The sequence below is a fragment of the Juglans microcarpa x Juglans regia genome, chromosome 4S (genome assembly GCF_004785595.1).
Source record: "Juglans microcarpa x Juglans regia isolate MS1-56 chromosome 4S, Jm3101_v1.0, whole genome shotgun sequence".
Taxonomy (NCBI): domain Eukaryota; kingdom Viridiplantae; phylum Streptophyta; class Magnoliopsida; order Fagales; family Juglandaceae; genus Juglans; species Juglans microcarpa x Juglans regia.
The window spans coordinates 8,505,659-8,531,378 of NC_054601.1; the positions used below are offsets into that span (position 1 = coordinate 8,505,659).

Here is a 25,720-nt window from a genome sequence, read left to right on the forward strand (position 1 = left end):
TATAACTTTTTAAAACTTTCATACAAAATATAATAAATAATTTATTTTTTTAAATCTCAAAATAAAAATTATATTTAAAAATTATTTAACTTTTAATAACACATATCATCTCATATCTTAATGTAGAGTATTTTTATATATTAGTTTATAGTCGCAACATACCTTATATTATTTATTTATTTATTATTATTATTTTTTTATTATATGTGCTACGACTATATGCTGATGTAAATTTAACGTAAAGATAACTTTCTTCTTTCTTTTTCTGTCTTTTTTTTTTTTTTTTTTTTTGTTTTTTTTTTTTTTTGAAGCTGCTTTTTTTCGTTTTTCGAAGAAGCAAAGGAGACCTTTCAGGAGATCTTTCTTTTCCTCTCGGATCTGTTACGTCAGAGCATATAGTTGAGTGCAGTGGGAAGTTTTTCCCCTTACGCAGAGCATCAATACAACAGTTATCATTTCCATTCTCTCTCTCTCATCTCCTGGAAGTGCTCACCCTCGAAGTGAGTGGTTCATCAATTAATTCCACCGCCGTGTAACAGTAAAGTATATGCGCGGTTTAGGGTTTTAGCAGGAGTCTCCAATCACCTCGAATGGGAGAATCGGTCTCAGTTTCCTTTCCTTGTTCTCTTGAATTGAATTTCTTCCTTTTTTGGTCAGTTTTTTGTGTTTTTCTATTCATAGTGCGCGCGTTTTTCCTTTACAGGAAGAAGAAAGCGAAGAAGCTGTTCAGAGACGGTTGGAGGAGTCGGTGAATGCTTCTCCCGATGATCCCTCTCTTCATTTTGAACTTGTATTCCATCCTCCTAACTTCAATAATTCTGTTTGTAACAACGATTGTGTGTGTGTATGCGCGTATTTGTGCGATTCTGATTAATGTCTTTTTCCTGTCGAATATTTATTTGAAAAAAGGGACTCTTGTTGTGGGAGAAAGGGGGAGAATCCGAGAAGGAGAAGGCGGCGGAGCACTTCGTGATATCGGCCAAACTAAACCCTCAAAACGCTGCGGCTTTCAGATTTCTTGGCCATTACTACGCCCATTTCTCCGTTGATGCCAAGCGGGCTCTCAAGTGTTATCAGAGAGCTGTCTCCCTAAACCCCGATGATTCACATTCCGGAGTACACTGCTCTTCTTCTTTTGATTTTCTTTATAATAGTTGTTCAGTTTCCTCATACTCATTCCCGTTTAAAAAAATTAAAACAAAAAATAGGAGTCTTTGTGTGATTTATTGGACAATGAAGGAAAGGAGAGTTTGGAGGTGTCTGTGTGCAGAGACGCTTCAGAAAAGTCGCCTAAGGCTTTCTGGGCGTTTCGGAGACTGGGTTACGTGCAGCTTCATCAAAACAAATGGTCTGAAGCTGTACAGTGCCTTCAATATGCTATTCGGGGTTATCCTACCTGTGCTGATTTATGGCAAGTATGTCTGCTACTCTATATTCCACTCATACACGCGCGCACACACGTGTTTCTATGTATGCATGCGCAAATTTATGTATATTTTCTATGTTCTCATTGATTTTGGTTTTGCTTTCCAAATGTCAATAAGACTTTTCTTGTTCTAGGCTCTGGGTCTTGCCTACCAGCGCTTGGGAAGGTTTACCGCTGCTAGTAAGGTAGTTTCTTTCATTTTTATTATCTCACTCTATCTCTTTGGGTTCTTTGCATTTATTTATTTTTCTTTTAGGATCCTTTTTTGAACTGCTTTGGCTCAAGGTGCTTGTCTTATTTCTTATCATTTTTGTTTTTGCCCCTTTTTATGGGTGTGGGATGGGTGGGCGTTTTAGGTTGCGTTTGGATGTTGAGCTGAGCTGAGCTGAGCTCTTTATGAATAGTTGTGAGTTGAGTAGGTGAAGTGGGTTTATGTGGGGCCTATCTAAAATGAGTTTAGATGTGTTTGAATGTTAAGATGAGTTTAGTACTATTTATGAGAAATTGAAGAAGATTGTGAGTCTCACGTATAAAGATGTGTTGAGTTGAAAAAGGTTGTGGGTCCCACGTGTAAGGAGGTTTTGAGTTGAGATGAGTTTAATAATTTGAGAGTTGGGTGTTTGGATGTTAGACTCAGCTTAAAATTAGACTGAACATCTCAACTGAGTCTTGCAACCAAACGGGGCCTAAAAGTGTGCTGCTTGTTGAGATTGGTAAAACTTGTGGAACTTTGTCTTTTTTTTTTCCTTTTTAAATTTCTCTGTCATACTCAAATCATATAAAATGTGTGCTAGTAACCTTTTTTTATTGGTAAATTTGTGCTTGTAACTTATGAATACCGAGTTGTGGTTGTATGATTCTTGGTGTATAACCATATGACATTGAAACTTTTCTTGTGTCTGTTTTTTTTTTAAACCTTTATATATTTTATCTGTACTTCAATGGTTGAATGTGGAATTTCTAATGTGTTCCAACAGTCTTATGGGCGAGCCATTGAATTGGACAATACAAATGTGTTTGCATTGGTTGAAAGTGGAAACATATTTTTGACGCTTAGTTCCTTTAAAGAGGTAAGTTCCATTTCTAAAATTCATACAAGGTCCTGTTCATCATACTTGATTTTGGTTATCAAATTTCAGCCTTTTTTTATTTTTTGTGCTCATTTTAGTGCTATGCCATTGTGCTTCACAATTTGGTCTGTTTATAATATTTTTTTTTTATAAGTAAAAGATTGCATTAATAAGAATAGGCATAGTGCAAGTACACAGGGGTTATACAAGAGGTAACACCTAGTTAGGAGGAAGAAATGGAAACAAGAAAATCATGAAAGTCTAGGCCATTGAAATCTTACAGCTTTAGCCCATAGGAATAAAGTTTTAATAAAGAACAATCTAATCTCCTCCAATGAGCACTCCTTATCTTCAAAAGTCCGATCATTTCATTCCTTTCATAGGCACCATAGAATGCAAATAGGAACAATCATCCCACAACAATGATTTGTGGAATACCGCCTAGGTTCGTCCTGCTGGCTAGAAGCTCGAACACAGTAGCAGGCATAACCTAGGCTAGCTCTAACCTTTTGAAAACATCATCCCATAACGCTCTAGCAACCTCACAATGAAGTAGAAGATGATCCACAGTCTCACCACTCTTTCTTCACATACAACATCAGTCTGCAACAATCACTCGACTTTTCTGTAAATTATCCATAGTCAAAATCTTGCCCAAAGAAGTTGTCCAAGCAAAAAATACTGCCTTGGGAGACGCCTTACTTCTCCAAGGAAAGTAATTGTTATGTAGATGTGTGAGGGACTTATAGAAGGAACGAATAGGAAATGTACCTTTTTTAGTGGGTACCCACCACAAACTATCAGTTCCCTGAGGACTCGATCTCATGGCATACAAGAGTCTGAAAAAATTCAAAAAGCTGCTAACTTCCCAATCATGGGCCGCCCTAATAAAGCTTGCATTCAATTGGATTAAGCCACCAGACATCTCTATGAGGTTAGCCACTGATGCTTCTTTTTTACATGCAATCCTAAAAACTATAGGGACTGTCCTTAAGGGCTCTATCTCCATGCCATAAGTCATGCCAAAATTTACTTTAGATCCGTCTCCCATCACGATTCTAGCGTGCCGAGCAAAAACCCCCTAACCTCATCTAATGTGCTTCCAAACTCCAACTCCATAACCACTTGCACCTCCCTAGTGCTCCCCTCCCCCCTCCCCAAACACACACACACACACACTTGAAGTCTATCACCAACTTCCATAAAGTTACCCTTTCCATATTATACCTCTACAACCATTTCCCAAGAAGAGCCTGATTGAATACCCTCAAATTTCTAATTCCCAGTCTACCTGTAGAGAGAGCATACCTTATCCCACTTGACTAGGTGGAGCTTGAATTCATCCCCTAACCCGCTCCAAAGGAAATCACAATGGTGTTTCTCAATTTGGATCGCCACACTTGCTGGAATTGAGAACAAAGATAAGAAATGAGTTGGTAAATTGGACAAAGTGCTCTTGATTAGTATGGTCCTACCACCTTTCGACAAATATAGTCTCTTCCAACCTGCCAATCTATGTTCAATCTTCTCAATTACTTCATCCCATATAGATTTAGCCTTGAAAGTGGCCCCCAAAGGAAGGCCCATGTATTTCTTGAGAAAGGAGACCTTACATTCGAGAGTGTTAGCCATCAATCGGATATTCCGAATGTTTTAAATTGGAACCAACTCCGACTTAGATAAGTTCGCTTTCAAATTAGACACAACTTCAAAGCAAAGTTGGAGTGCCCTTAAAGCACAAATCTAGTTTATTCTGTCTCCCAAAATATCAAAGTTTCATCTGCAAATAACAAATGAGAAGTGTTAAGAGTACCTTGATTGGTTTCACCAACCGAAAATCCAGCCATAAAGCCATTGTCAACCATAGCAGAGATCATTCTACTAAGCGTGTAACACCCCATTCCCTTAGGATAGAGATATTACCAACATTTAAAACATAATGCCTGGTAGAGAGATTCATATCCTGAATTACCTCATTTATTGAAATTCATCAAAACATTAAAACTGAACTGAACTGAACATGATTGTTTTGGAAACTGAACGAAATATAACGAAACATAACTAATCCTATGCATGACATAAAAGAAATCTAATTCTGGTGATAAAATCACTTATTCAGCCTAAGTCTTGGTACTAGATCTACTCCTGGCCATTCCGCTCTTCATCATCATAGACATCATCTGCGAGAATCAGACATGGAAGAAACAAGAAACACACAAAAATAATGAGTTGAATACTCAGTAAGTAGTACGTCGTATCGTAAAAATATGGTCCTTGCCTAACATACAATTCATCTCTAGGATACCCTTACGAACATGCACACAACTTCATGGATTTCCAATCAAATACGTAACATGATTTTCTGGAAGACTTTACATACATATATCGTCACAGATTTACATGGCACACATTTTCATTATTAACATAAGCGGGAGCATATATAATCAAAACATGTCATTGTGAATGCATAACGTCCAAGTTATCTTGTATTAACATGGAGTGAAACACGCTTGAGTCCGTGTTTCACTTAACTTGCATAACATAGAGTGAAACACGCTTGAGTCCGTGTTTCACTTAACTTGCATAACATGGAGTGAAACACGCTTGAGTCCGTGTTTCACTAAACTTGCATATCATGGAGGGAAACACGCTTGAGTCCGTGTTTCACTAAACTTGCATATCATGAAGGGAAACACGCTTGAGTCCGTGTTTCACTAAACTTGCATATCATGAAGTGAAACACGCTTGAGTCCGTGTTTCACTAAACTTGTGGTTAACCACGCTTGAGTCCGTGGTACCGTTACATTTCTTATCTTTCTTAATGCATGGGATTTGCTTCATGAACATCTCTAACATGGCATAATCTTGTACATGGTATAGCGTAACATGACATGGCATGGCATATTCTTGTACATGACATATTCTTGTATGATTTAGCATGGCATATCTTTGTACATGGCATATTCTCGTATGATTTAGCATGGCATACTCTTGTATACTTAAGCATGGCATAGTATAACGTGATATTACATAACATGCTATGAAGGTTCTAAGACGATCCAAGGCATACATGATCCAGGTATTACTTGAACATGGCATACATGGTTTAAGTATTACACAAACATGGTATATGTACAATCTAAGCATTTCATGGACATGGCTTGCATAATCTGACTATTACATGGCATACTTGACTTTGAACTACAACTTCAACATTTCATGTCTTTCATGTGAATTTAGTAACATTAAATCAATCAACAATAAATTCACTCACTCAAGTATAATCTCATATTTCATCAAGATTGTAAAGTAAACTAACCTTGACTTGCCTCTTAGTGTAGCGTAGTTAGCAATCATAAGCACATCACATTTTTTTTTATACATAACAATAATATGTATACATAACAATAAGAACAATCATATTCACAGTATGCATGCATTTGTACGATCATACTATTTACCTCTTAGCGCTGCTTCCTGATTTCCAATTTGTAGCGCGTTACCTAAACGAGGTTCTAGACGTTAATAACTTCCTAGCAAAACGTGTCGTAATACTCTACGTAATTAAATATGTATAAGAAATTTAACTACTAATAGACTCCAACAAATGCTTTGAAATCTTTTTTAAAAAAATCTTTTATAAAACTTGTGTCTAAATGCTGAATTTATTCAATTAGATAAAGCCCATGTCAAGGTAATGTATTTCTGAGAAATATACTATCTGACTGACTTAAGGCTCCAAGAAGTCGAGGCTCAGGGAATTACATCCTCACGGTCACAAGGCATGCATGGAATTACCGAATTAAAGAGGCTTTTTGGGAACTGAAGCACACGGGATAAAACAAGAAGAAGGAAGGAAAAGAAAGAGAAGAAAGAAAAGAAAGAAAAAAAAGGAAAAGAATGAGAAAGAAAGGAAAATAAAACAAAAGGAGCAGACGTGAAATAGAGGCTTACGGGAGAAAGAGGCTGCGCGATGCTCACGAGGGAGAGCAGAGTGCGTCGGCGGCTCTAGGTGGCTGAAAGCGACCGGCGACGAGATTGGGGGGTCCCTATGGTGGTGCGACACCGAGAGAGGGAGAGAGAGAGAAACAGCGAGAGTTTAGAGAGATATGGGTTTGAAACTCAAACAACCGAAAGGGAGGGAGGTGGCGCGCGGCGGCAGGGGCTTACCTGAGGGGGTGGGCTCGACGGGGTTGAGTTGGCCGGCGTTTTCTGGCGCCGTGGGTAGGGCTCTGACGTCCCGGGGTGGACGACGATGGTTGGGCAGAGGTAAGGTTTAAGCGGGAGGTTTGTTTCTCTTGATTTAACACTGTGTGAATCACAGAGGCTTGAGGGTCTTTTTATAGGCGATGGGAGGAAGCGACGTGGAAAGATTGGTTGAGTTTTGAAATTGCCTAAATTTTAGGAACTTATTCTCACGTGGATACCGTTTCTGAGAGAGTTTGAAAGGTTTGATTGGAGTTGCTCAAACTCTGGAAACCGAAACTAGCATGGGGACTAAGTGGATAGCATATTCGAAGTTTTTAAAAAGGAAAGGAAACACTCAATCGATCTATCTGTTACCACAAAAAAATAAAATCTAAAATAAATAAATAAATATAAAGAAATTAAAATACCGATAATTGAATAAGTAAAATACTAGTTTTAAACCCTAAATTTAGACCCGTATGTTACAAAGCGCCTCCATAACAATGACAAAAATAAGAAGGGACAAAGGAACCTTAGATCTCGAGAGCTATTAAAGAAGCCAACTGGACTGCCATTCACCCAAAACTTAGAACCTCGCCGTAGATATGCAGCACCTAATCCAAGAGCAATTCTCTCCCTAAATCCACACTTCCCAAGCAAGTATAGTAGGAAGTCCCAGTTATCGTGATCATAAGCCTTCTCCATATCCAACTTGCATAAAATACCAAATCACCAAATTTTTAATTTACTATCTAGACATTCATTGGCTATTAGTACTGAATCTTGTATTTGTCTTCCCCTTACAAATGCGATCAAAATAATCCTCCCCAAGACCTCCCTTGGGCGGTTTGCTAGAACTTTGGAGATAATTTTATACACCCCATTTACAAGACTAATAGGTCGATAATCGCTAACATTCAAAGCCCCAACCTTATTGGGAATAAGCGCAATAAAAGTAGCATTGTGGCTTTTCTTAAACTTCCCAACCGAGAAGAATTCTTGGAATACTTCATTATTCTTCTTGGAATACTTCATTAAGTCCTCCTTCACCACTTCCCAACATGATTAGAAGAAGCCCATAAAAAATCCATCAAGGCCAGGTGCTTTGTCTTTGACCATCTTCCTCACCACTTCATGAACCTTTGTCTCCTCAAAGGCCAAGAATGCTCTGCTCTGCTGTTCAATGGTCTCAAAGGCTAACCCACCAAGCTTTGGCCTCCACATCACCTGCTCAGTAAGCAGCTGTTCAAAAAAACTAGCAACATGCTCTTTAATCGCAGGAAACTCTTTGGAAACGGCTCCATCTATGTTCAACATCTCAATAGTATTAGTTCTCCTATGGGATTTGGCCACTATGGAAAAACTTCATACTTTGATCTCATTCTTTCAACCACAGCTATGTTCAACTTCTTACTGCTATGTTCGACAATAGCACATGCTAGCACCTAATTATCTGTCGATATTATGATGGCTTTGGCATTGGACAACGTTTGTATTACTTGGTTCATTACTGTCTTAAGCGATTATAGTTGGCGGTTTATGGTTTTAGAGAAATCTGGAAACTGGAAATTTCATGACATGAGCAAATTAGGATTTCGAAGGTCAGTTTGAAAGGGAGAGTTACTTATCAAAATTTAAAGTTTGAAAGGGATAGCTACCATCAAAAGTTGGAGAAAAATCTTGGGTTTACAGGTTTCAAAACGGTAATGAGGGAAAAGATGTGGTTTGGGAATAAAAGGAAGGAAAGAAAGAAAAATATGATGGCTATTCCAAGTTTAGTGAAAAGCATATGAATAGTGACATGGATGGTTATTAGGAAAAGAGAAGTAGGCAAAGAAAGAAAGCTTACGCTAAGACACACAGGACTGTCTTTAAAAAAAAATTCTTATTAAAAAACTGAATTCTTTTACTTATAAAATAACTGAATTCTTATTATTCAATTGTGAATTATTTGACTATAATGACATATATATATGTCCATTCTAACACAACCCTTCCTAATTGGATTAGGGCTTGTTTTTTTACTAGTGAGCAAATTCCTAATTTGAACATACTTAAAGTCCGCACATAAAAGCTTATAGATTAATTCTTCTTTTTTTCCTTGTTAGAAGATAATAGGTGTCTCATGAATTATATAAGACAATTAATAAGAAAATAAAAGTCAAGGACAACATTTATGACCAATAACTAGCAATTGAAGGATTACAGAACTATCTAAAAAATTTATAAAAACAAAATATAACAGAAGATAAAATATCATTGGCCTTGTTAATTATCATGGACACCTGTTTTGGATAAAAGAGCTTATTTTTTGGTTTTGCATTAGTTTAAGGCTTCCCAAAGAGGATGCTATGTTTTTACGTATGCATTGGCTGGCCCATTATGTTTAGAAACTGAACCACATACTATTCCAGAAATCAGCAATTGATAACTTACGAAGTGCAAGAGATGGTCTTATTATCATTTTATACATAACTGGCCAATGACATTTAATGTGAAATTGATGGTCAACTTCCATGAAATAGAATGGTACATGGAAATATAAATTTATTTTAATTTAAAGTTCAATCCCTTTTTTTATTACAACATACTGTGTGAAATTTCATGTATGTGGCCTTTCTGCATTAAGGGAGTTGAGCAGTTTCGGCAAGCTCTAGAGATTTCACCTCAGAGTGTGTGTGCACAATATGGGCTTGCATCTGGGCTACTTGGTTTGGCAAAGGAATGTGTTAACTTGGGGGCATTCAGATGGGGAGCTTCGGTATTAGAGGTTAGTTTTCTTTCAATTCTACAAAATTTATCTATCCCAGTATGTCAAAAGACAAGCATTTTCAAAATGATTGCAGGAGGCATCTACTGTTGCAATAGCAAGTACTCATTTGGCTGGAAATATGTCATGTATTTGGAAGTTGCATGGTGATATTCAGGTATAATCAATTGGTTTGACCCTGGATTTTCCACCCTTGGTATAATTTGTAGAACATGGTTCTATTCTTCTAGGCAGGATGTTTGCCAATTCATGTATGATTTTCTGGGATGACTTAGTTATGTATATGCTCTTTTGTTAGCTTGCATATGCCAAGTGTTTTCCCTGGACAGAGGAAAGCCAGGGTTTAGAACTTGATGCGGAAGCCTTTAACACTTCCATCCTTTCCTGGACGCGGACTTGCTGTTTCGCTGCGGGATCTGCAAAATGTTCTTATCAGCGGGCTCTGCACCTGGCCCCATGGCAAGCTAACATTTATTCTGATATTGCAATAACTGCAGATCTGATATTGTCTTTGGATAAGTGTTCTGGGAGCAACTTAACTGTTTGGTATGATCTTAGTGTATTTTGCTCTTATGTAGGTGATTTCATGTTGCCATAGATTTGCTCTCTTAACTTGATGTCCTTTTTATAGGAAACTGTCGGAGAAGATGGCTTTGGGGGCCTTGTTACTTGAGGGTGACAATTGTGAGTTTTGGGTGGCCTTGGGATGTCTGTCTGGCCATAATGCATTGAAACAACATGCCTTTATCAGGGGATTGCAATTGGATGTTTCTCTAGCTATGGGTTGGGCATACTTGGGGAAGGTATTGTCTGTTATGATACTTTCTTACTTTCATGTTATTAGTAGTTTTTATTCTATTTTTGCAGCATTATGGTATGCCGTTACATCTGTTTGAAAGATATTTAATGTGTTGAATTCATTTATTTCAAGATGTGATAACTTAGGAAGCTCTGTTTTGGTGGGTGGGGTTGTGTATCCAGGGTTTACTTCCCAGGGTTGGGTTTGAGGACCTGCATTGGGAAGGTTCCTAGTCATCAAAAAGTGATTCACTCAAGAAGAGGATGTGCTGTTATGCATTAGATGTCATTTTGTTGTCATATGATCTCATATCCTGTAGAACGCCATGTGAGCAGCTTTCAATCATATGCCAGACCCTAATTTAAAATAATTATTAAATTAAAAAAAAAGTCAAATTAGACAAATGACCTTAAGGCGAACCAAATAGGGTTCAAAATTTCACCTTAGAACTGATTAATTTGCTCCCCCACCCCAAAAAAAAAAAAAAAAAATTCAATCCAACTGTATGTGTTATAATTTACCCAACCCGCTGCCATTCCTTCTCACAAAGTTCAGTCACATTTCTGTAGCTTTAACTTATTCTTGATACATTGCTGATGAGTTGCCAATGCACTCATCCATGCAAGTGAAGGTCCTATACATAGATTCATTTTATGGGGTTGGTATTGTGTTGAAAGCTTCATAAAATAGATGGTTTAAGGTCAATGTTTCATCTGGGAATATAATTCCATGCTCAATTGCTATGTTATGGTAACCTCTCTAGTAAGCTGTGAAAACGGAGCACACTGGCTGAGGGCTTATGAATCAAGGGTTTGTGACCCTAATTTTTTTGCCAGTCTTCATGGTATACCATAAATTACAGCAATATGGAACATGGTTCCCATGTGCCTTTTGTGGTGCATCTGGAGGGAAATGAATGATCAGAACTTCGAAGACAAGGAACATTTGCTAGAGGAACTCAGAAGATTCTTTTTCAATATGTTTTTTTTTTTTTTTTTTTTTTTTTTTTTTTTCTGGGGGCAATGGCTTTAGATTTTAATGGGCTTAATGTTCATGATTTCCTTGTATCTCTTTCTTCTTCCTAGCTAGGTGTGTTCTCTTGTATAAACCCTATGTACTTGGCTATGCTTATTAATATTAATTTTACTTAAAAAAACTCTATTAGACATGAGAAGAGTACTATTGCTTGGTGCATCATACGGTATAAAAGATATTGATTGCAGTTTGGGAAGTCCTGTATTTTCAAATAAAGGTACAAATTTTTGCTTTTTACAGTTTTACCGGAAAGAGGGTGCAAACCAATTGGCAAAACAAGCATTTGATTGTGCTAGAAGTATAGATCCTTCGCTTTCATTACCATGGGCAGGCATGGCAGCTGATTTTCATGCTAGGTATTCTTAATATCATAATTTGGGGGGGGGGGGGGGGGGGGGGGGGGGGGGGGGGGGCGGTGGTGGTGGTGGTGGTGGTGGTGGTGCGTGTGTGTTATCATCTTCATGTGGTCAGTGAACATTGGTATGTAAAATGCATGATTCATTTAAAATTTTTAGCTGAACAGTTCTTACTAACAATGAGATGTATGTCATTCTATAGGGGTCTTGCACCAGATGAGGCTTTTGAGGGCTGCTTAAGAGCTGTGCAGACATTTCCTGTAAGTGTTTCGGCCTGTAAAAAGGACTTGATGGACCAAATTTGCATGATTTTCTTGGATTTTTTCTTCGCCTAGTAGGTGTCTCTCGTATATCTTCCTGTGTACTCAGGTTGTGCCTTTTGTATTATTTATTTATTATTTAATAAATAATATTTTTTTCTTATAAAAAAGCTTGATTCCTGTGCAGCTTGCACAGTTCCAAATTGGTCTTGCAAAGCTTGCTCTGTTGTCAGGACATCTCTCATCTTCACAGGTTTGACCACCTCTGATTAATCAGCTGTAGGAGTAGCAAATGTTTCACGTTGTTCTAAAACAAGAGCTCATGAGTTACATGCTTTAAAAAGTGTCAATTTTACACTACTATCAATCACCGTGACAGGTTTTTGGAGCTATCAAGCAAGCTGTGCAGCATGCACCTCACTTTCCTGAATCACATAATTTACATGGGCTGGTTTGTGAGGCACGATTTGATTATCAATCTGCTGCTGCTGCTTATCGGTTGGCATGCTGTGCAATCAGCAGTGTTTCAGCTATTGTCCCAAATTCTCATGCCAGAGATATATCACTTAATTTGGCAAGATCTCTTTGTAAGGTAGTCATATTGGACCTTGTTTTTGCTGTTCATTTTTGTGGATATCTAACTCAAAATACCTTGCAATCATAGTAATAATTATCTTGTTATCTATTCTATCTCCGGTTCACTAGCTAACACCTTCATATGGTGCAGGCAGGGAATGCTCAAGATGCTTTGCTGGAATGTGAGAATTTGAAGAAAGAAGGTTTGACAGATTTTGTTAAATTTTATGTTAGAAGATGTATCTTTTTCACTTAGCTGATTTATCATACAATTGTTGTTTAAGGTATGCTTGACACGGAGGGTTTGCAAATATATGCTTTCTCTTTATGGCAACTTGGCAAATTTGACTTGACCCTTTCCGTGGTGAGAAGTCTGGCAGTGAGTATTTCTACCATGAAACAGACATCTGTGGCCGCCCCAGTTGGTTTCATATGTAGAATGCTATATTTCATGTCTGGAGTGGATTCAGTAATCAGTAATATCCTGGAAATGCCAAAGGAACTCTTTCAGAATTCAGGAATTAGTTTTATAGTGTCTGCTATTAATGCTCTTGATCAAATTAATCGGCTAGAGTCAGTTGTTTCAAGCAGCCGATCAGTTCTTAGATCTCATGAAGAGATCACTGGAATGCACTTTTTGATAGCACTTGGTAAACTCGTGAGTTTCTTATTCCCTCTGTTGGAACTTAAATCTTCTACACTGACTTGGTCTTTTCTATTTATTTTTATTTGTTTACTCTTTTTATAATTTATGGGATGGCTTATCATTTAGATTGGACATGCTTTTGGGTTGTGCAGATCAGACATGGGACAGAGTTCTGTCTTGGATTTCAGAGCGGAGTTGCTCATCTTAAAAAATGTCTTCACAAGTTCCCTAACAGTATTTTGTTGAGGTACATCTAATATTCAGCGATAAGTGTGCTTTGATTTTAGACCTGTCCTGGGTTTAATGACTGCTATCTGAGTACCATATTCACTCTTTGTTCATCTTGGTCTAATTCTTATTGAGTCAACTCCTAAAGTGTCTACAACTTTTCTGCAACCTGATGGTCTGAAAAGTTGTTGATCCATTAATCATACCTATGATCCAGAAAACCATTAACGAAAACTCTTGGACAAAACTAGTACACACTGCACTCACACTCATTCTAGCACTTCATTACTGCGGTCTTAGTTTTCAGCTATATGGAAGTTATCTATTATAATGATTTATGCAAGTCTTAATTTTGGCCCCAGACGACTAATGAATAAACAAAATTATGTATTACAGTGGAATTTATATTTTGAGGCCATTACCCAGTGAATAGATTTCACAAACTATATATTTTTTCATTCATACATGTCAGACGTAAATAAAGAAAGCTCATCTATCTTTAACTTATGGGAACTGCTGTAGAATTCATGTAAGAACTTGAAGATAAATCAAGAAATGTAGTGCATTAGAAAACAAAATTGAGAATTAAAAAAGAAAATTTAGTATTCGAAGTCGTTCACAACGGCAACTTGATGAGATCTTCTTTTCACTGTGTATGGGTGTGAAATCTGATGTATGTTCTAATCCTTTTGTTTTCTCCATTCTAGGAGCTTCTGATGGCATCCTTATATTGGCTATAATTTTTTTTTTTTTTTTTTTCAAAGACGGGGGAACCACTCCACGTCAGAGCCCTTAGGACTCACCCATGGAACCTAAATCCTTGGGGAGACTAGCATAGCAACCCACCGTCATGGCCTCCCACTTAAATCGCAGTTTGATCCAAGGGGGAATCGAGCCTGTGACATGGGGCACATGCACACAAGTTCACCCTTACCACTTGGGCTACCCACGGGTGGGCACATGGGGCACATGCACACAAGTACCGAAAATTATCTTGCAAAACAACATAATGTATCATAACACAAAATTGTAGGCAGTTAAAAAATATGCACATGAAACATGAATTATAGCCAATATAAGTATTTTTTGGCTATAATTAAAAAATAAATAAAAAATAAAAAAACCCCCTATATTGGCTATAATTTATTCATGTTTCATGTGCATATTTTTTTAACTGCCTACGGTTTTGTGTTATGATACATTATGTTGTTTTGCAAACTTAATGATTATCTAGTGTTTATGTCCTCATTTTAGAGTATCTTCTGACAAACTTTCTGGTAACAGGAACCTACTTGGTTATCTTCTGCTCTCTAGTACGGATTGGAATGATAGTCATCTTGCAACTAGGTGCTGCAATGTAGATGCCCCAGACCTTGATTTTGACCTTCCAAATCAAGGTTTAAAATCAGCGAGTGAAATCCTTGGTGCCGGAGCAGTTGCTTGTTATGCGATAGGCAATAAGAATCCAAAGTTTTCTTTTCCAACATGTACATACCACTGCATGAATGAACCTGGAGCTATTCAACAGCTGCAAAAGTACCGTCACTTTCTATTATGCCTTTATATATTTTTCTGTTGCAATTTATCATTCTTCATAAAATTCTAAAAGAAGCTACCTGTTTTTATGCTTTTCAAAATCATTATCATCTGGTTACTGTGAAGAAGATATTGTACTATTTTTGAGATGCAGGATATAATGTGATCAGTGAGATGATTGGCTTCACAAAGCTTTAGTAGATTCCTTGCTTTCCTGGAAGAATGTTGTTTTGCACCCAGGCTTTCTCTTATAGTTTTAGTTATTAGATCTTCCAAAAGACCATCTTGCTTGGAAGTCTTCAGCAAACCAGCTTATGGTTTTATTTATGATTTATTCTTCTTAGTTTGTAATTAAATAAGCATGTGCGCTTCCCAGAGAAATATTTATACCCTGCTCTTTCTTTCATATGCCAGATGCTTCCATCGAGAACCCTGGAATCCTAATTTTCGGTACTTGCTTGTACTCAATCTTCTACAAAAGGCACGCGAAGAGAGATTTCCTCATCATCTCTGTGTTATACTTGAGCGGCTAATATCTGTGGCACTTTCCAGTGGATTGTACTCAAAGACAGACATGTCTTATAGAAACTACCAGCTTTTACTCTGTGCTTCTGAGATCAGCCTGCAAATTGGGAATAAAATTAGCTGCATCAACCATGCCAAAACTGCTTCAGTACTTTTGCTTCCTGATGCTTATCTATTCTTTTCACACTTACAATTGTGCCGTGCCTACGCTGCTGAAGGTGATATTAGAAATCTTCAGAAAGAGTATACAAGATGCTTGGAACTCAAGACCGATTATCAGATTGGTTGGATATGTCTGAAATTTATGGAATCACGATATGATATGGAAACTGATTCAAACATTTTAGAACTGAGCTTCAGAGATTCCTCAAAAGAGAGGAATTATTCGTGGAATATGTGGATGGCCATATTTAATATGGTGTGGGGTCTGATTTCTATATGGAACCAGGATTTCCTTTCTGCAGAAGAGTTTCTTGACCAAGCTTGTTCTTTGGCTGGTACTGAGAGCTGCTTTGTTTTCTGTCATGGTAACTAATCCATTTCAGACCGTTTTGTTGTACTTTGTCTACATTCATTTGTTCTACTGACTATTATGTTTTCTATTAATTGCACTGTGATAACTCATGATAAGGATAAGGGTAGATGGTGGCATGCACTGTTCTAAACTCAAAACGATTTTGACTAGAAAGATAACTTGACCATGCAATAAGTTAAATCTAACATGCATGATCATGTTTATGTCATTTGGCCTAATAGGGTGCTGTTAGACATGTTTCCCAGTTTTATCCTTATTGATGATCGGGACTCTTACCCTTCCCCTTTCGTGGAATATAATATTGTTTTTGTTTTGCTTCTTTGTATGTTGAACTTCTTGGGTTAGGTGCTACCTGCATGGAGCTTGCCAGGCAGTTGTGTGGTTCACAGTTCCTATCGTTTGCTATTAAGAGTCTCACTAAAGCTCAAGAAGCCTCTCTCGTTCCTCTGCCAATTGTCTCCCTATTGCTGGCTCAGGCAGAGGGAAGCCTTGGTTCTAAAGAAAAGTGGGAGAGAAACCTCCGTCTTGAGTGGTTTTCTTGGCCACCAGGTATGTTGCCTCTGTGATGTACATGAGTGTGATGCGGTATTTATAATAATTAGGTGGACCCTTTCAAGGTGTAGGTTCAGTAGAAATATACATATAGCTTTTGAAATTAATTTCTAGACTTTTTTTTCTTTTTTGATGCTACCCATGTTCCTGGCTGACGCCCTTTTCAGCTTATTAATAAAAGTTTTTATACTTGTAAAAACAATGCTAGAAGAGAAAAAATTAACAATATGGGCATTGATGTCTTTCTTTAGACAACCCCCTCTTCTCCTTATATGTCATGCGGTGGTGGCTATATTGGCAATGTAATCTACATGAAATCCTGCCTGCAGTTAATAGTTATTTTGTGGTCCGTGTACTTGGTTATGCCTATTTTTAATAAAGCTCTTATTTACTGATAAAAAAAAAGTTAAATAGTTATTTTGTGATTAAATTTTCTGATGTGCTTTTGTGTTTCCACAGAAATGAGGCCCGCAGAACTCTTCTTTCAAATGCATCTGCTTGCAAGACAATCGAAATCAGCACCGAACTCTACATCCAACATTGAGTTCTGTCAGAGTCCAGAGAGATGGGTACTCCGAGCAATTCATACCAACCCGTCTTGTGTAAGATATTGGAAGGTTTTGCAGAAACTTATAGGATGATGTGTAGGAGGTAGGATATTAAGATTCCAACTTCATCACTACCCTCTAATTGAGAATTTCTCCATTGCTCTATCTCCGCAATAAAACCGTGTTGGAGAGGCGCGCTCAAGTCTAATTCCTGTAGACCATGTAATCTTACCGTTTCCCATCTCTATATGGATTAGGTATGGTACATTTACGTTAGCATGCTGCTGTCAAAAAATAAGGTTTTAGTCATTGCGGAATGTTAGGAATTTGTGACATTAACTCATTTATTTACTCATTTACATTCTGTGAGCAAATGTTACTGTGCTGATGAATTTGGTTTTTTAGTCTCGTTTTTAGACTAATGTCATTGATTTGTTATCACATATTTTTAGCTACTGCCAAGAATATGATTTTTCCTTTGTTTATGGTTTATCTTGATTGAACTTTTTATTGTTAATCAAGCAACAAAACCACATTTATTTTACATGTACTTATTTGCCTGTGTATGGAAGAATCTTGAGCATGACCCACGATTTTCGAAACTCAACATCCAGATGGAGAAGATGCAAATGGATCCATCAAAATTTAAAATTCCTCTGCAGAATGTATTAATTGTGTAACGAACAAAAAAGGTTCAACCATCGTCAAACCCATCACTATAACTATCAGAGAAAGATCTGAGTCTTGATGAGTAGAACTGTGTACTATTATGTATACCAAGGGGGAAACATACAATAGGGTTTGATTATTATGGTTATTGGTGTATAGAATAGATTCATTCCTTCTGCTACTACCACAGCACGACATCACGCCACTGAATTGATTCAGTTCATTATGCATCTCAATCTCGTGAAGCAATATCATATGCTATGCTATCTATCTGCCACAAGTATGACTAATTGATTTTGAACGTTCAAGCTCGTCAGATGGATCCTAGTCCAATGAGGAGGAGAGAATCTTTGACAGAACCATGAAAACTTGTGTCATGGTTGGCGAGAGTTGAGGTCATCGGCAACACAGCTTTTAGCTAGCTGGGCCATGGAGTATGCTAAATCCATAGGGTACTCATGCCCAAGAGAAGGATCAACGAATCCTCGAAGTTTCTCCCTAACATTGTCTCCTTCGAGCACTACTCTTATGGATGCAAATAGCAAGTCTTCACGATCTCCTCCATCCTTCTCGGTGGCTGCTTCTCTTCTGGATAAGAGCTCTAACATCACAACCCCAAACGCAAACACGTCTAGCTTGGGAGTAATCACTCTGTTCTCAATGTACTCAGGCGCCATGTAACCCTGAGTACCGACCACATGTCTGGTCAATTGAAGGAGTCCTCTGTCTCTATTCTCCATTTTTCTTGCGAGTCCAAAATTGGAAAGCTTGACTCTAAAATTTGAATCCAAAAGAATGTTGCTGGTCTTCAAGTTCTTGTGTATATGGGGAGAGTTGGCGTAGTTGTGGAGGTAGGTGAGGGCATATGCCACATCATAGGCGGTAGGTGAGGGCATACGCCACATCATAGGCAATCAGAACCCTCTGCTTCCATGTCAGAGGGGAACATACTTGATGCTTGTTCGAGTGAAGCCAATTGCTGATGGATCCATTGTCCACATGCTCGTAAACAAGGTAGGTGTTCCTGCCATGCACGCAGAAACCAAAAAGCCTGATGATGTTGTTTTCGTTGATGTGCTTCAACAAATTGATCTCCTGACACATCCCCATTCATGATCTTCACAGCAGCTTCATCACCCCAAAAGGATCCAAGATAGACAAAACCCTTGATTTTGTTAGCTTTCCTGGAGAACTCAGTTGTCGTTTGCAAGTCTTCAAACATGTTCATGGTCAAGGATTGACAGCATAACGCACACCTTCGATAGATATAAAAATTTTAGGGGGTGAATGCGGGGGATTCTTAAAAGGTTCTACCTGAGTTAGGAGTACTGGATCGGTGGGGGAGAGTGGGGAGGTGGCGATGCTGGGGGCCGAGAGGCAATTCTTTGAATACTAGTGGGCTTGCTCTTGAGGGGAACTAGAATGGGTGTAAAAGGGTAGATTAGGTGATGAGACAACTCGTTTGCATCTAGAACGCTCTGCTCCTCCAAAGCAAATAGCTCAGCAATAGAAGGAATGTCATTATTCCAAGTGACCATGAAAGTGAGCAAGTACTTAACCCCAGTAGCAACGTGGCTGGAAGTAGGGCAAGTACACCAAAGGGGCACCTCCACATTCTACCCCACCATCAGATTGCGGACGCCATAAAGGTTTTGAGCCATCATGGCCTGGCAGGTGATTAGCCCCTGGTACATGTCATTGGCAAGGATGAAGTAGATCTCAAATGTATTGTTCAACTTGTAGTATGTGTTGTACTAATAGTAAGGACTCGAACAGGAGTGTTAGCACAACTGACTATTCTGCACCCTTGCACACCAGCTCACAGCACTCACATGCTGCCAACATACCACAACAGAATGCCCAACAGAACGCCTCAAACAGAAAGGCAAAACCATGTGAGGCCACCTCAAAATGCTACGGAAGAAGACTATAGAAGCATCTAGAAATATTCTGTAAAATTATTGGATTTGTTTTCCTCTGTCTATAAATACTATACAAGCACTAAGTGCGATATGTGTTGAAAATATACTCTATAATACTATACTAAAATAGTTCACGCCCATTGAGGCATTTCAACAAATGAATTGTCTTCATAGAGCTTTGTTATTTCTCTTCATGGTATCAAGAGCTATATAGGACCTCTGTCCATTTACGATCCATCAATGGCTCCCCACCTCTAACTCCCTCCCTCACCAATACCGTTGTCCATCTTCTCACTGTTAAACTTTTCCATGACAACTTTCCCCTTTGGAAAGCTCAACTTCTCGCTTTCCTCAAAAGCTATCAACTATATGGCTACATCGATGGCTCATTTCCTCTTCCCCCTCCCTCCATCGATGACAAACCCAACCCAGCTCATAACTCATGGTTTCTACATGATCAAATGATCATTTCAGCCCTCTATTCTTCCCTCACCGACAATATTCTCTCCCAAGTAGTTGATTGCTCCACTTCTCACGAAATCTGGTCTACCCTTACCAACCTTTACTCTGCTCAATCTACCGCCCACCTTATGCAGACAGTATCAATTGGCTACCCTAAAAAAAGGCTCAGACGCAGTTTCTACTTACTTCCATAAAGCTAAAGTTTTAGCCTCATCCCTCTCCTCTGCTGGTCATCCTTTTTCTCCCCATGAGTTCATCGTTTATCTCTAAGCCGGTTTGGGATCTGACTATGAATCTATTGTATCCTCCATCACCACCAGACCAGAACCATTATCCTCATCTCAAGTCTATAGTTATCTTCTAATTTTTTCAATTTTTCCAATCAAATTTTTCCAATCAAATTTTTCCAATCAAAGTCGTGGTCATGGCTATCGTCGTGGTCGAGGTGGTGCCCATAACTCATCTTCAGGACCTCCTAATTTCTTTTCCTCCCACACTGCAAATAAACCCACCTGTCAAATTTGTACTCGGGTTGGTCACTCGACTTTTTAGTGCTATCATCATTTTACTCATAATTATCAACCATCCCCACCTCCATCCCTTACAGGTCACTATACTTCTATTCCCGTCTCTCCATCGCCTTCCAATTTATAGTTTCCTGACTCTGCCGCTACGAACCATTTTACGTCGAATTTCTCTAATTTAAATTTGGAATCAACACCATATGCTAGACCTGATCAAGTCTCTATTGGTGATGGGTCTTCTCTTCCTATACAGAACACTGGCACTGGCCTTCTTCCAACACCCACTAGTAAATTTCTTCTCTATCATTTAATTCATGTCTCATCTATTTCTAAAAATTTATTATTTGTTCGACAATTTTGCCATGATAATTCTATTTTCTTTGAATTTAATTCTTCTGGTTTTCTTGTGAAGGATTTGCATACCCAGGAAGTACTTCTTCAGGGCCCCATTAACAACGGCTTGTACGTGCTTCCATCACATGATGAGCTCATTTCCAAATCTACTAATTCCATACAACATCAGGCCCTCATTCGTGAAAAAACAACTCCTCAAATTTGGCATTCCCGCTTAGGCCACCTGTCTCCTCGTGTCACATCTTTTACTATCCGCCAACATAATCTACCCACCACCTCTATGTTACACTTTCCTCTTTGTAATGCTTGTCTTCAAGAAAAATCTCACACTCTTCCTCACCCACTCTCTCCTTCTAGATCAACCTATGCTTTCCAACTTTTATTTTTAGATGTTTGGGTACCGGCGCCTGTGCTATCCTCTAGTGGCTTTTAATTTTACTTTTCCATTGTTGATGATTTTACTAAATACATTTGGTGTTTTCCTTTACATGCTAAATCTGAAGTGTCTACTATTTTCTTAGCTTTCATTAAATTTGTGCAAAATACTTTCTCTAAAAATATTATTGATGTACAAACAGATTGGGGTGGAGAATTCCGCCCATTTTCTTCTATTCTTCTCAATTTTGGCATTTCTCATCGTATTACTTGTCCTTATTCTCACGCTCAAAATGGAAGCGTAGAGAGACGTCACCGTCATATTGTAGAAACTAGGCTATCCCTTTTAGCCCAATCCTCGACCCCATCCAAATTTTGGGCTAAGGCATTTCAAATGGCTACCTTTCTAATAAATAAGATGTCTACTCCAATTTTAAAAAATATTTCTCCCTTTCAAACTTTATTCAATCAACAACTTGATTATAAATTTTTACGAAGTTTTGGGTGTGTTTGTTGGCCCAATTTTCGTCCTTTTAATCATTATAAAATGGACATGCGTTTTCAATTTTGTGTTTTTATTGGATATAGTTTAAATCATAAGGGCTATAATTGTTTACACATTTCTACTGGTCGAATTTATGTCTCACGGGACGTCCATTTTGATGAAAATCGATTTCCTTTCTCTGATTCTATTTCTCCCTTAAACACATCTAATTCTTCATCTCAGCTAGCCGCCTGCAACTCCCTTTATTCAATTTACCTCCTCGGCCCATTTCTCCCTAGTCTAGTGCTCTTCCCTCCCCCATCATCTCTTACTCCTCACTTGTTAGTCATCATCCCTCTCCATCCCACTCTCCTACCTCATCTTTGGCCCAATCCCCTATCATTCATTCAGCTCATGATAGTCCATCTTCTCCAACCCTAACCGACACCAATCTACTTAGTGTTCCCTCTCCATCCTTATCTCCTGCGCCGTCCTCACCAAACCCTACCTTACCTCCTTCCCAGACTACCTCTACCTCACATCCGATGCTTACACGATCAAAGACTCATCATTCCCATCCACTTAATCGCACAGATGGTACCTTGCTTTGGCCTCTTCCTAAATCCTATGCCTCTCTCACCAAATCGACCTCCATCCCTGAGGAATCAACATCTTATACGGTGGCTTCCCAATATTCGGCTTGGCGTGATGCCATGGCCACTAAATTCGAAGCCCTCTTATGAAATCACACCTCGGACTTGGTTCCTCCCTCTTCCAATCTCAACATCCTTGATTCGAAGTGGGTTTTTAAAACCGAAAGACATGTTGATGGAACCCTAGAACGTCGAAAAGCCTGACTTGTTGCTAAAGGGTTCCACCAGCAAGTCTGATTCGATTATTCTGATACATTTAGTCCGGTAGTTAAGCCTGTCACAATTCGTTTAATTCTTTCTCTTGCAGTAACTCGGAAATGGCCTCTTAATCAACTGGATGCGCATAACGCGTTCTTGCATGGGGATCTGGAGGAGGATGTTTCCATGCATCAGCCGACTGGGTTTGTAAATCCTGACTATCCTCAGTTTATTTGTAAGTTTCGAAAATCAATATACGGTTTGAAACAAACCCCAAGGGCTTGGTTTGCTAAGTTGAGTTCTCGTCTGTTAGATTTAGGATTTCATGCTTCCACATCCGATTCTTCTCTGTTCATTCTTTCCACTGCATCTGTCTCCATTTATGTATTAGTCATTGTCGAGGATATTGTTGTTACCGCTTCTAATTCTTCTTTGATCAATGATTTTATTGTTGCTTTGTGTCAATCATTTCCTGTTAAAGATCTTGGCATGCTACATTATTTTCTTGGTATTCAAGTTTGTAGAAATTCTTCTAGTTTATTCCTTTCCCAGCGTCGCTATGTTTCTAATCTTCTTCACCGCACTAATATGCACCAGTCCAAAACAGTGACTACTCCAATGGCTTCTTCCACTAAACTCACTGTTGTTGATAGACCCTCATTTAAGGATCTACAACTTTATCAAAGTATAGTTGGAAGCCTTCAATATCTCTCTTTTACTAGACCCGACATCTCGTTTGCAGTTAACAGAGTATGTCAATACATGCATTATCCTCGTCTCACTCACTGGCAAGCCGTTAAACGCATTCTCAGCTATCTTCGCCTCACCTCTTCCTTCGGCTTGTACATGTCTCCTACTTCTTCCTTTAAGATAACTGTCTTTTCGGATGCGGATTGGGCTGGTTGCCCTGATGATCATAAATTTACTGGGGGCTTTTGCATCTATTTTGGTTCACATTTAATCTCTTGGGATTCAAAGAAACAACCTATTGTTGTAAGGTCCTCAACTGAGGTTGAATACAAGTCCGTGGCAAACACAGCTTGCTAAACTCTTTGGTTACAATCCTTATTAACTGAATTAGGAATTGTTATTACTGATATTCCCACTTTATTTTGTGATAACCTTGGTGCTACTTAATTATCTATTAATCATGTTTTGCACTCACGAATTAAACATGTTGATTTGGACTATCATTTTGTCTGTGATCGTGCTACTGCCAAATCACTTACTGTCAAGTTTCTCCAAAGCAAAGATCAAATTGCAGATATCCTTATAAAGCCGCTCTCCTCAGCTCGCTTCTCTCTTCTACGATCAAGCCTCACCATCATGGAGGTGCCACTTGCATCGCGATGGGATGTTAGCACAACTAACTATTCTGCACCCTTGCACACCAGCTCATAGCACTCACCTGCTGCCAACATACAACAACAGAATGTCCAACAGAACGCCTCACAACAAAAAGGCAAAACCATGTGAGACCACCTCAAAATGCTACGGAAGAAGACTATATAAGCATCTAAAAATATTCTGTAAAAATGATTGGATTTGTTTTCCTTTGTCTATAAATACTCTACAAGCACGGAGTGCGATATGTGGTGAAAATATACCATGTAATACTACACTGAAATAGTTCACACCCATTGAGGCATTTCAACAAATGAATTGTCTTCATAGAGCTTTGCTATTTCTCTTCAAGGAGCAATATTTTTATGGGGACGAGAATTTGGGTGTCGGTGGGAATGGTGCCGAAGCTGGAGAGGTTGTTGGCCTGGGCAATGAGTTCGAGTTGGGTGCCCAAGAGCAAGCCGATGGCCGCCGGAGAGTCATAAGGAGGATTGGATCGGAAGGTGAGATAGGCTTGGAACGAGGATTGGAAACCGTTGCATGAAAGCCACGCGTGAAATTGGGGTGTTCTCGAGCTGCTTGTTGTCCATGTAGATTTGTTGGCCTTGTACAAAGGAGAGCTGGGGCTGTCTTCGCAGCAACTCATGAGTCACTCGGCTTGTAAGTCATATTTAAAAAATATAGAAAAATACATCGACGCAAAAGAAGGCACTAAGGGTAGTCAGTCAAGCGTTTGGTGTTACGTAGGATTTGGGGTGTCAGTCTTTGCAACCTATTGAATATTGACTCGCGGAGCACATGAGAAAGTGGAAAAAATAAGGCATCAGCCACAACTGATTCCAAAGGAACGCGTGCAATAATGATATTAGCCTTGGAGCGGAGCCAAAGTCGTAGGGATTATTGGGAAGTACTTCGATGTCTCCTTTCTTCCAAATATTCATTTCCTGACCTGTCAAATTGTCAATCCACCTTGGAAATTGATCTATGGTCGAGGAGAGTAAAAAAAGGTATCAACGATTCAACATCTCACTTTCAAGGGAATCCTAGTTTGTTTTATACATCCGAGTGCATGACTTCAACTTGCACATCAGTACGGGTGGACTTACTCCCCACGTACGGCATGCATGGCTTCAGCAATTGAAGATACGAATTCATGGTAGAATTGTCCAATATTTGCGTCTGTGGTGTCAAGAAACTAGCACATGCAGACAGTAAATCAAAATGAAAGATAATTTTACCTTTAGCAAAGAAGCCTTCAGAGAACTATGGGGATTAGCATTCCATAAAAAAATGAGCAAGAAATTATTTGGTTTCTGGGTAATTTGGATGTGTGGGAAGAGATTATAGTCATGAGACAAAGCATGCGTGTATACATTAGTCATGAAAATAGGAAGGTAAACAAGGTTGCCGATTCCCTTGCTAAGTTAGGAGCCAGTGGATATACTCATCAATATTTTCAGTTTCATGATTCTCTTAAGGAAGTTAGAGGCTTATTAGTGGTAGAAAAAGCTGGTTTACCGGTGCATTGAGATGGAGATACTAATGGTTTTTTGCTTTGCCTATAATTTTGTATTCTGATTTAGCTCCCACCCTGAGTGAGTTATAAAATGATAATGCTCTTTCTATTGGTGCAAAAAAAAAAAAAAAAAAAAGGTTTCTGGGTAGCAAAAAATATGTCCAGCATA

The 25,720-nt window shown here is 38.7% G+C and overlaps 1 protein-coding gene and 1 pseudogene across 4 annotated transcripts; one reads left to right on the forward strand and one right to left on the reverse strand.

Annotated features, from left to right (window-relative positions):
• Positions 1-304: 304 nt before the first annotated feature.
• LOC121263303 (tetratricopeptide repeat protein SKI3) lies at positions 305-17,421 on the forward strand. Of its 4 annotated transcripts, none has more exons than XM_041166117.1 (21): positions 305-602; positions 704-790; positions 910-1,116; positions 1,209-1,415; positions 1,561-1,611; positions 2,404-2,496; positions 9,314-9,454; positions 9,531-9,611; positions 9,753-10,000; positions 10,086-10,257; positions 11,529-11,644; positions 11,847-11,904; positions 12,092-12,157; positions 12,284-12,496; positions 12,632-12,683; positions 12,765-13,138; positions 13,279-13,373; positions 14,639-14,890; positions 15,305-15,942; positions 16,296-16,499; positions 16,962-17,421. In XM_041166117.1, the coding sequence occupies exons 1-21, from the start codon at positions 591-593 to the stop codon at positions 17,141-17,143; spliced, it is 3,549 nt and encodes a 1,182-aa protein (XP_041022051.1). In that variant the 5' UTR covers positions 305-590; the 3' UTR covers positions 17,144-17,421. The 4 variants fall into 4 exon arrangements, with proteins under 4 accessions (XP_041022051.1, XP_041022052.1, XP_041022054.1 ...); XM_041166118.1 differs by having other exon boundaries at positions 9,786-10,000; XM_041166119.1 differs by lacking the exons at positions 305-602; positions 704-790 and having other exon boundaries at positions 973-1,411.
• A 565-nt stretch (positions 17,422-17,986) lies between these two features.
• On the reverse strand, positions 17,987-24,681 carry LOC121262006 (annotated as a pseudogene).
• Between the last annotated feature and the right edge of the window lie 1,039 nt (positions 24,682-25,720).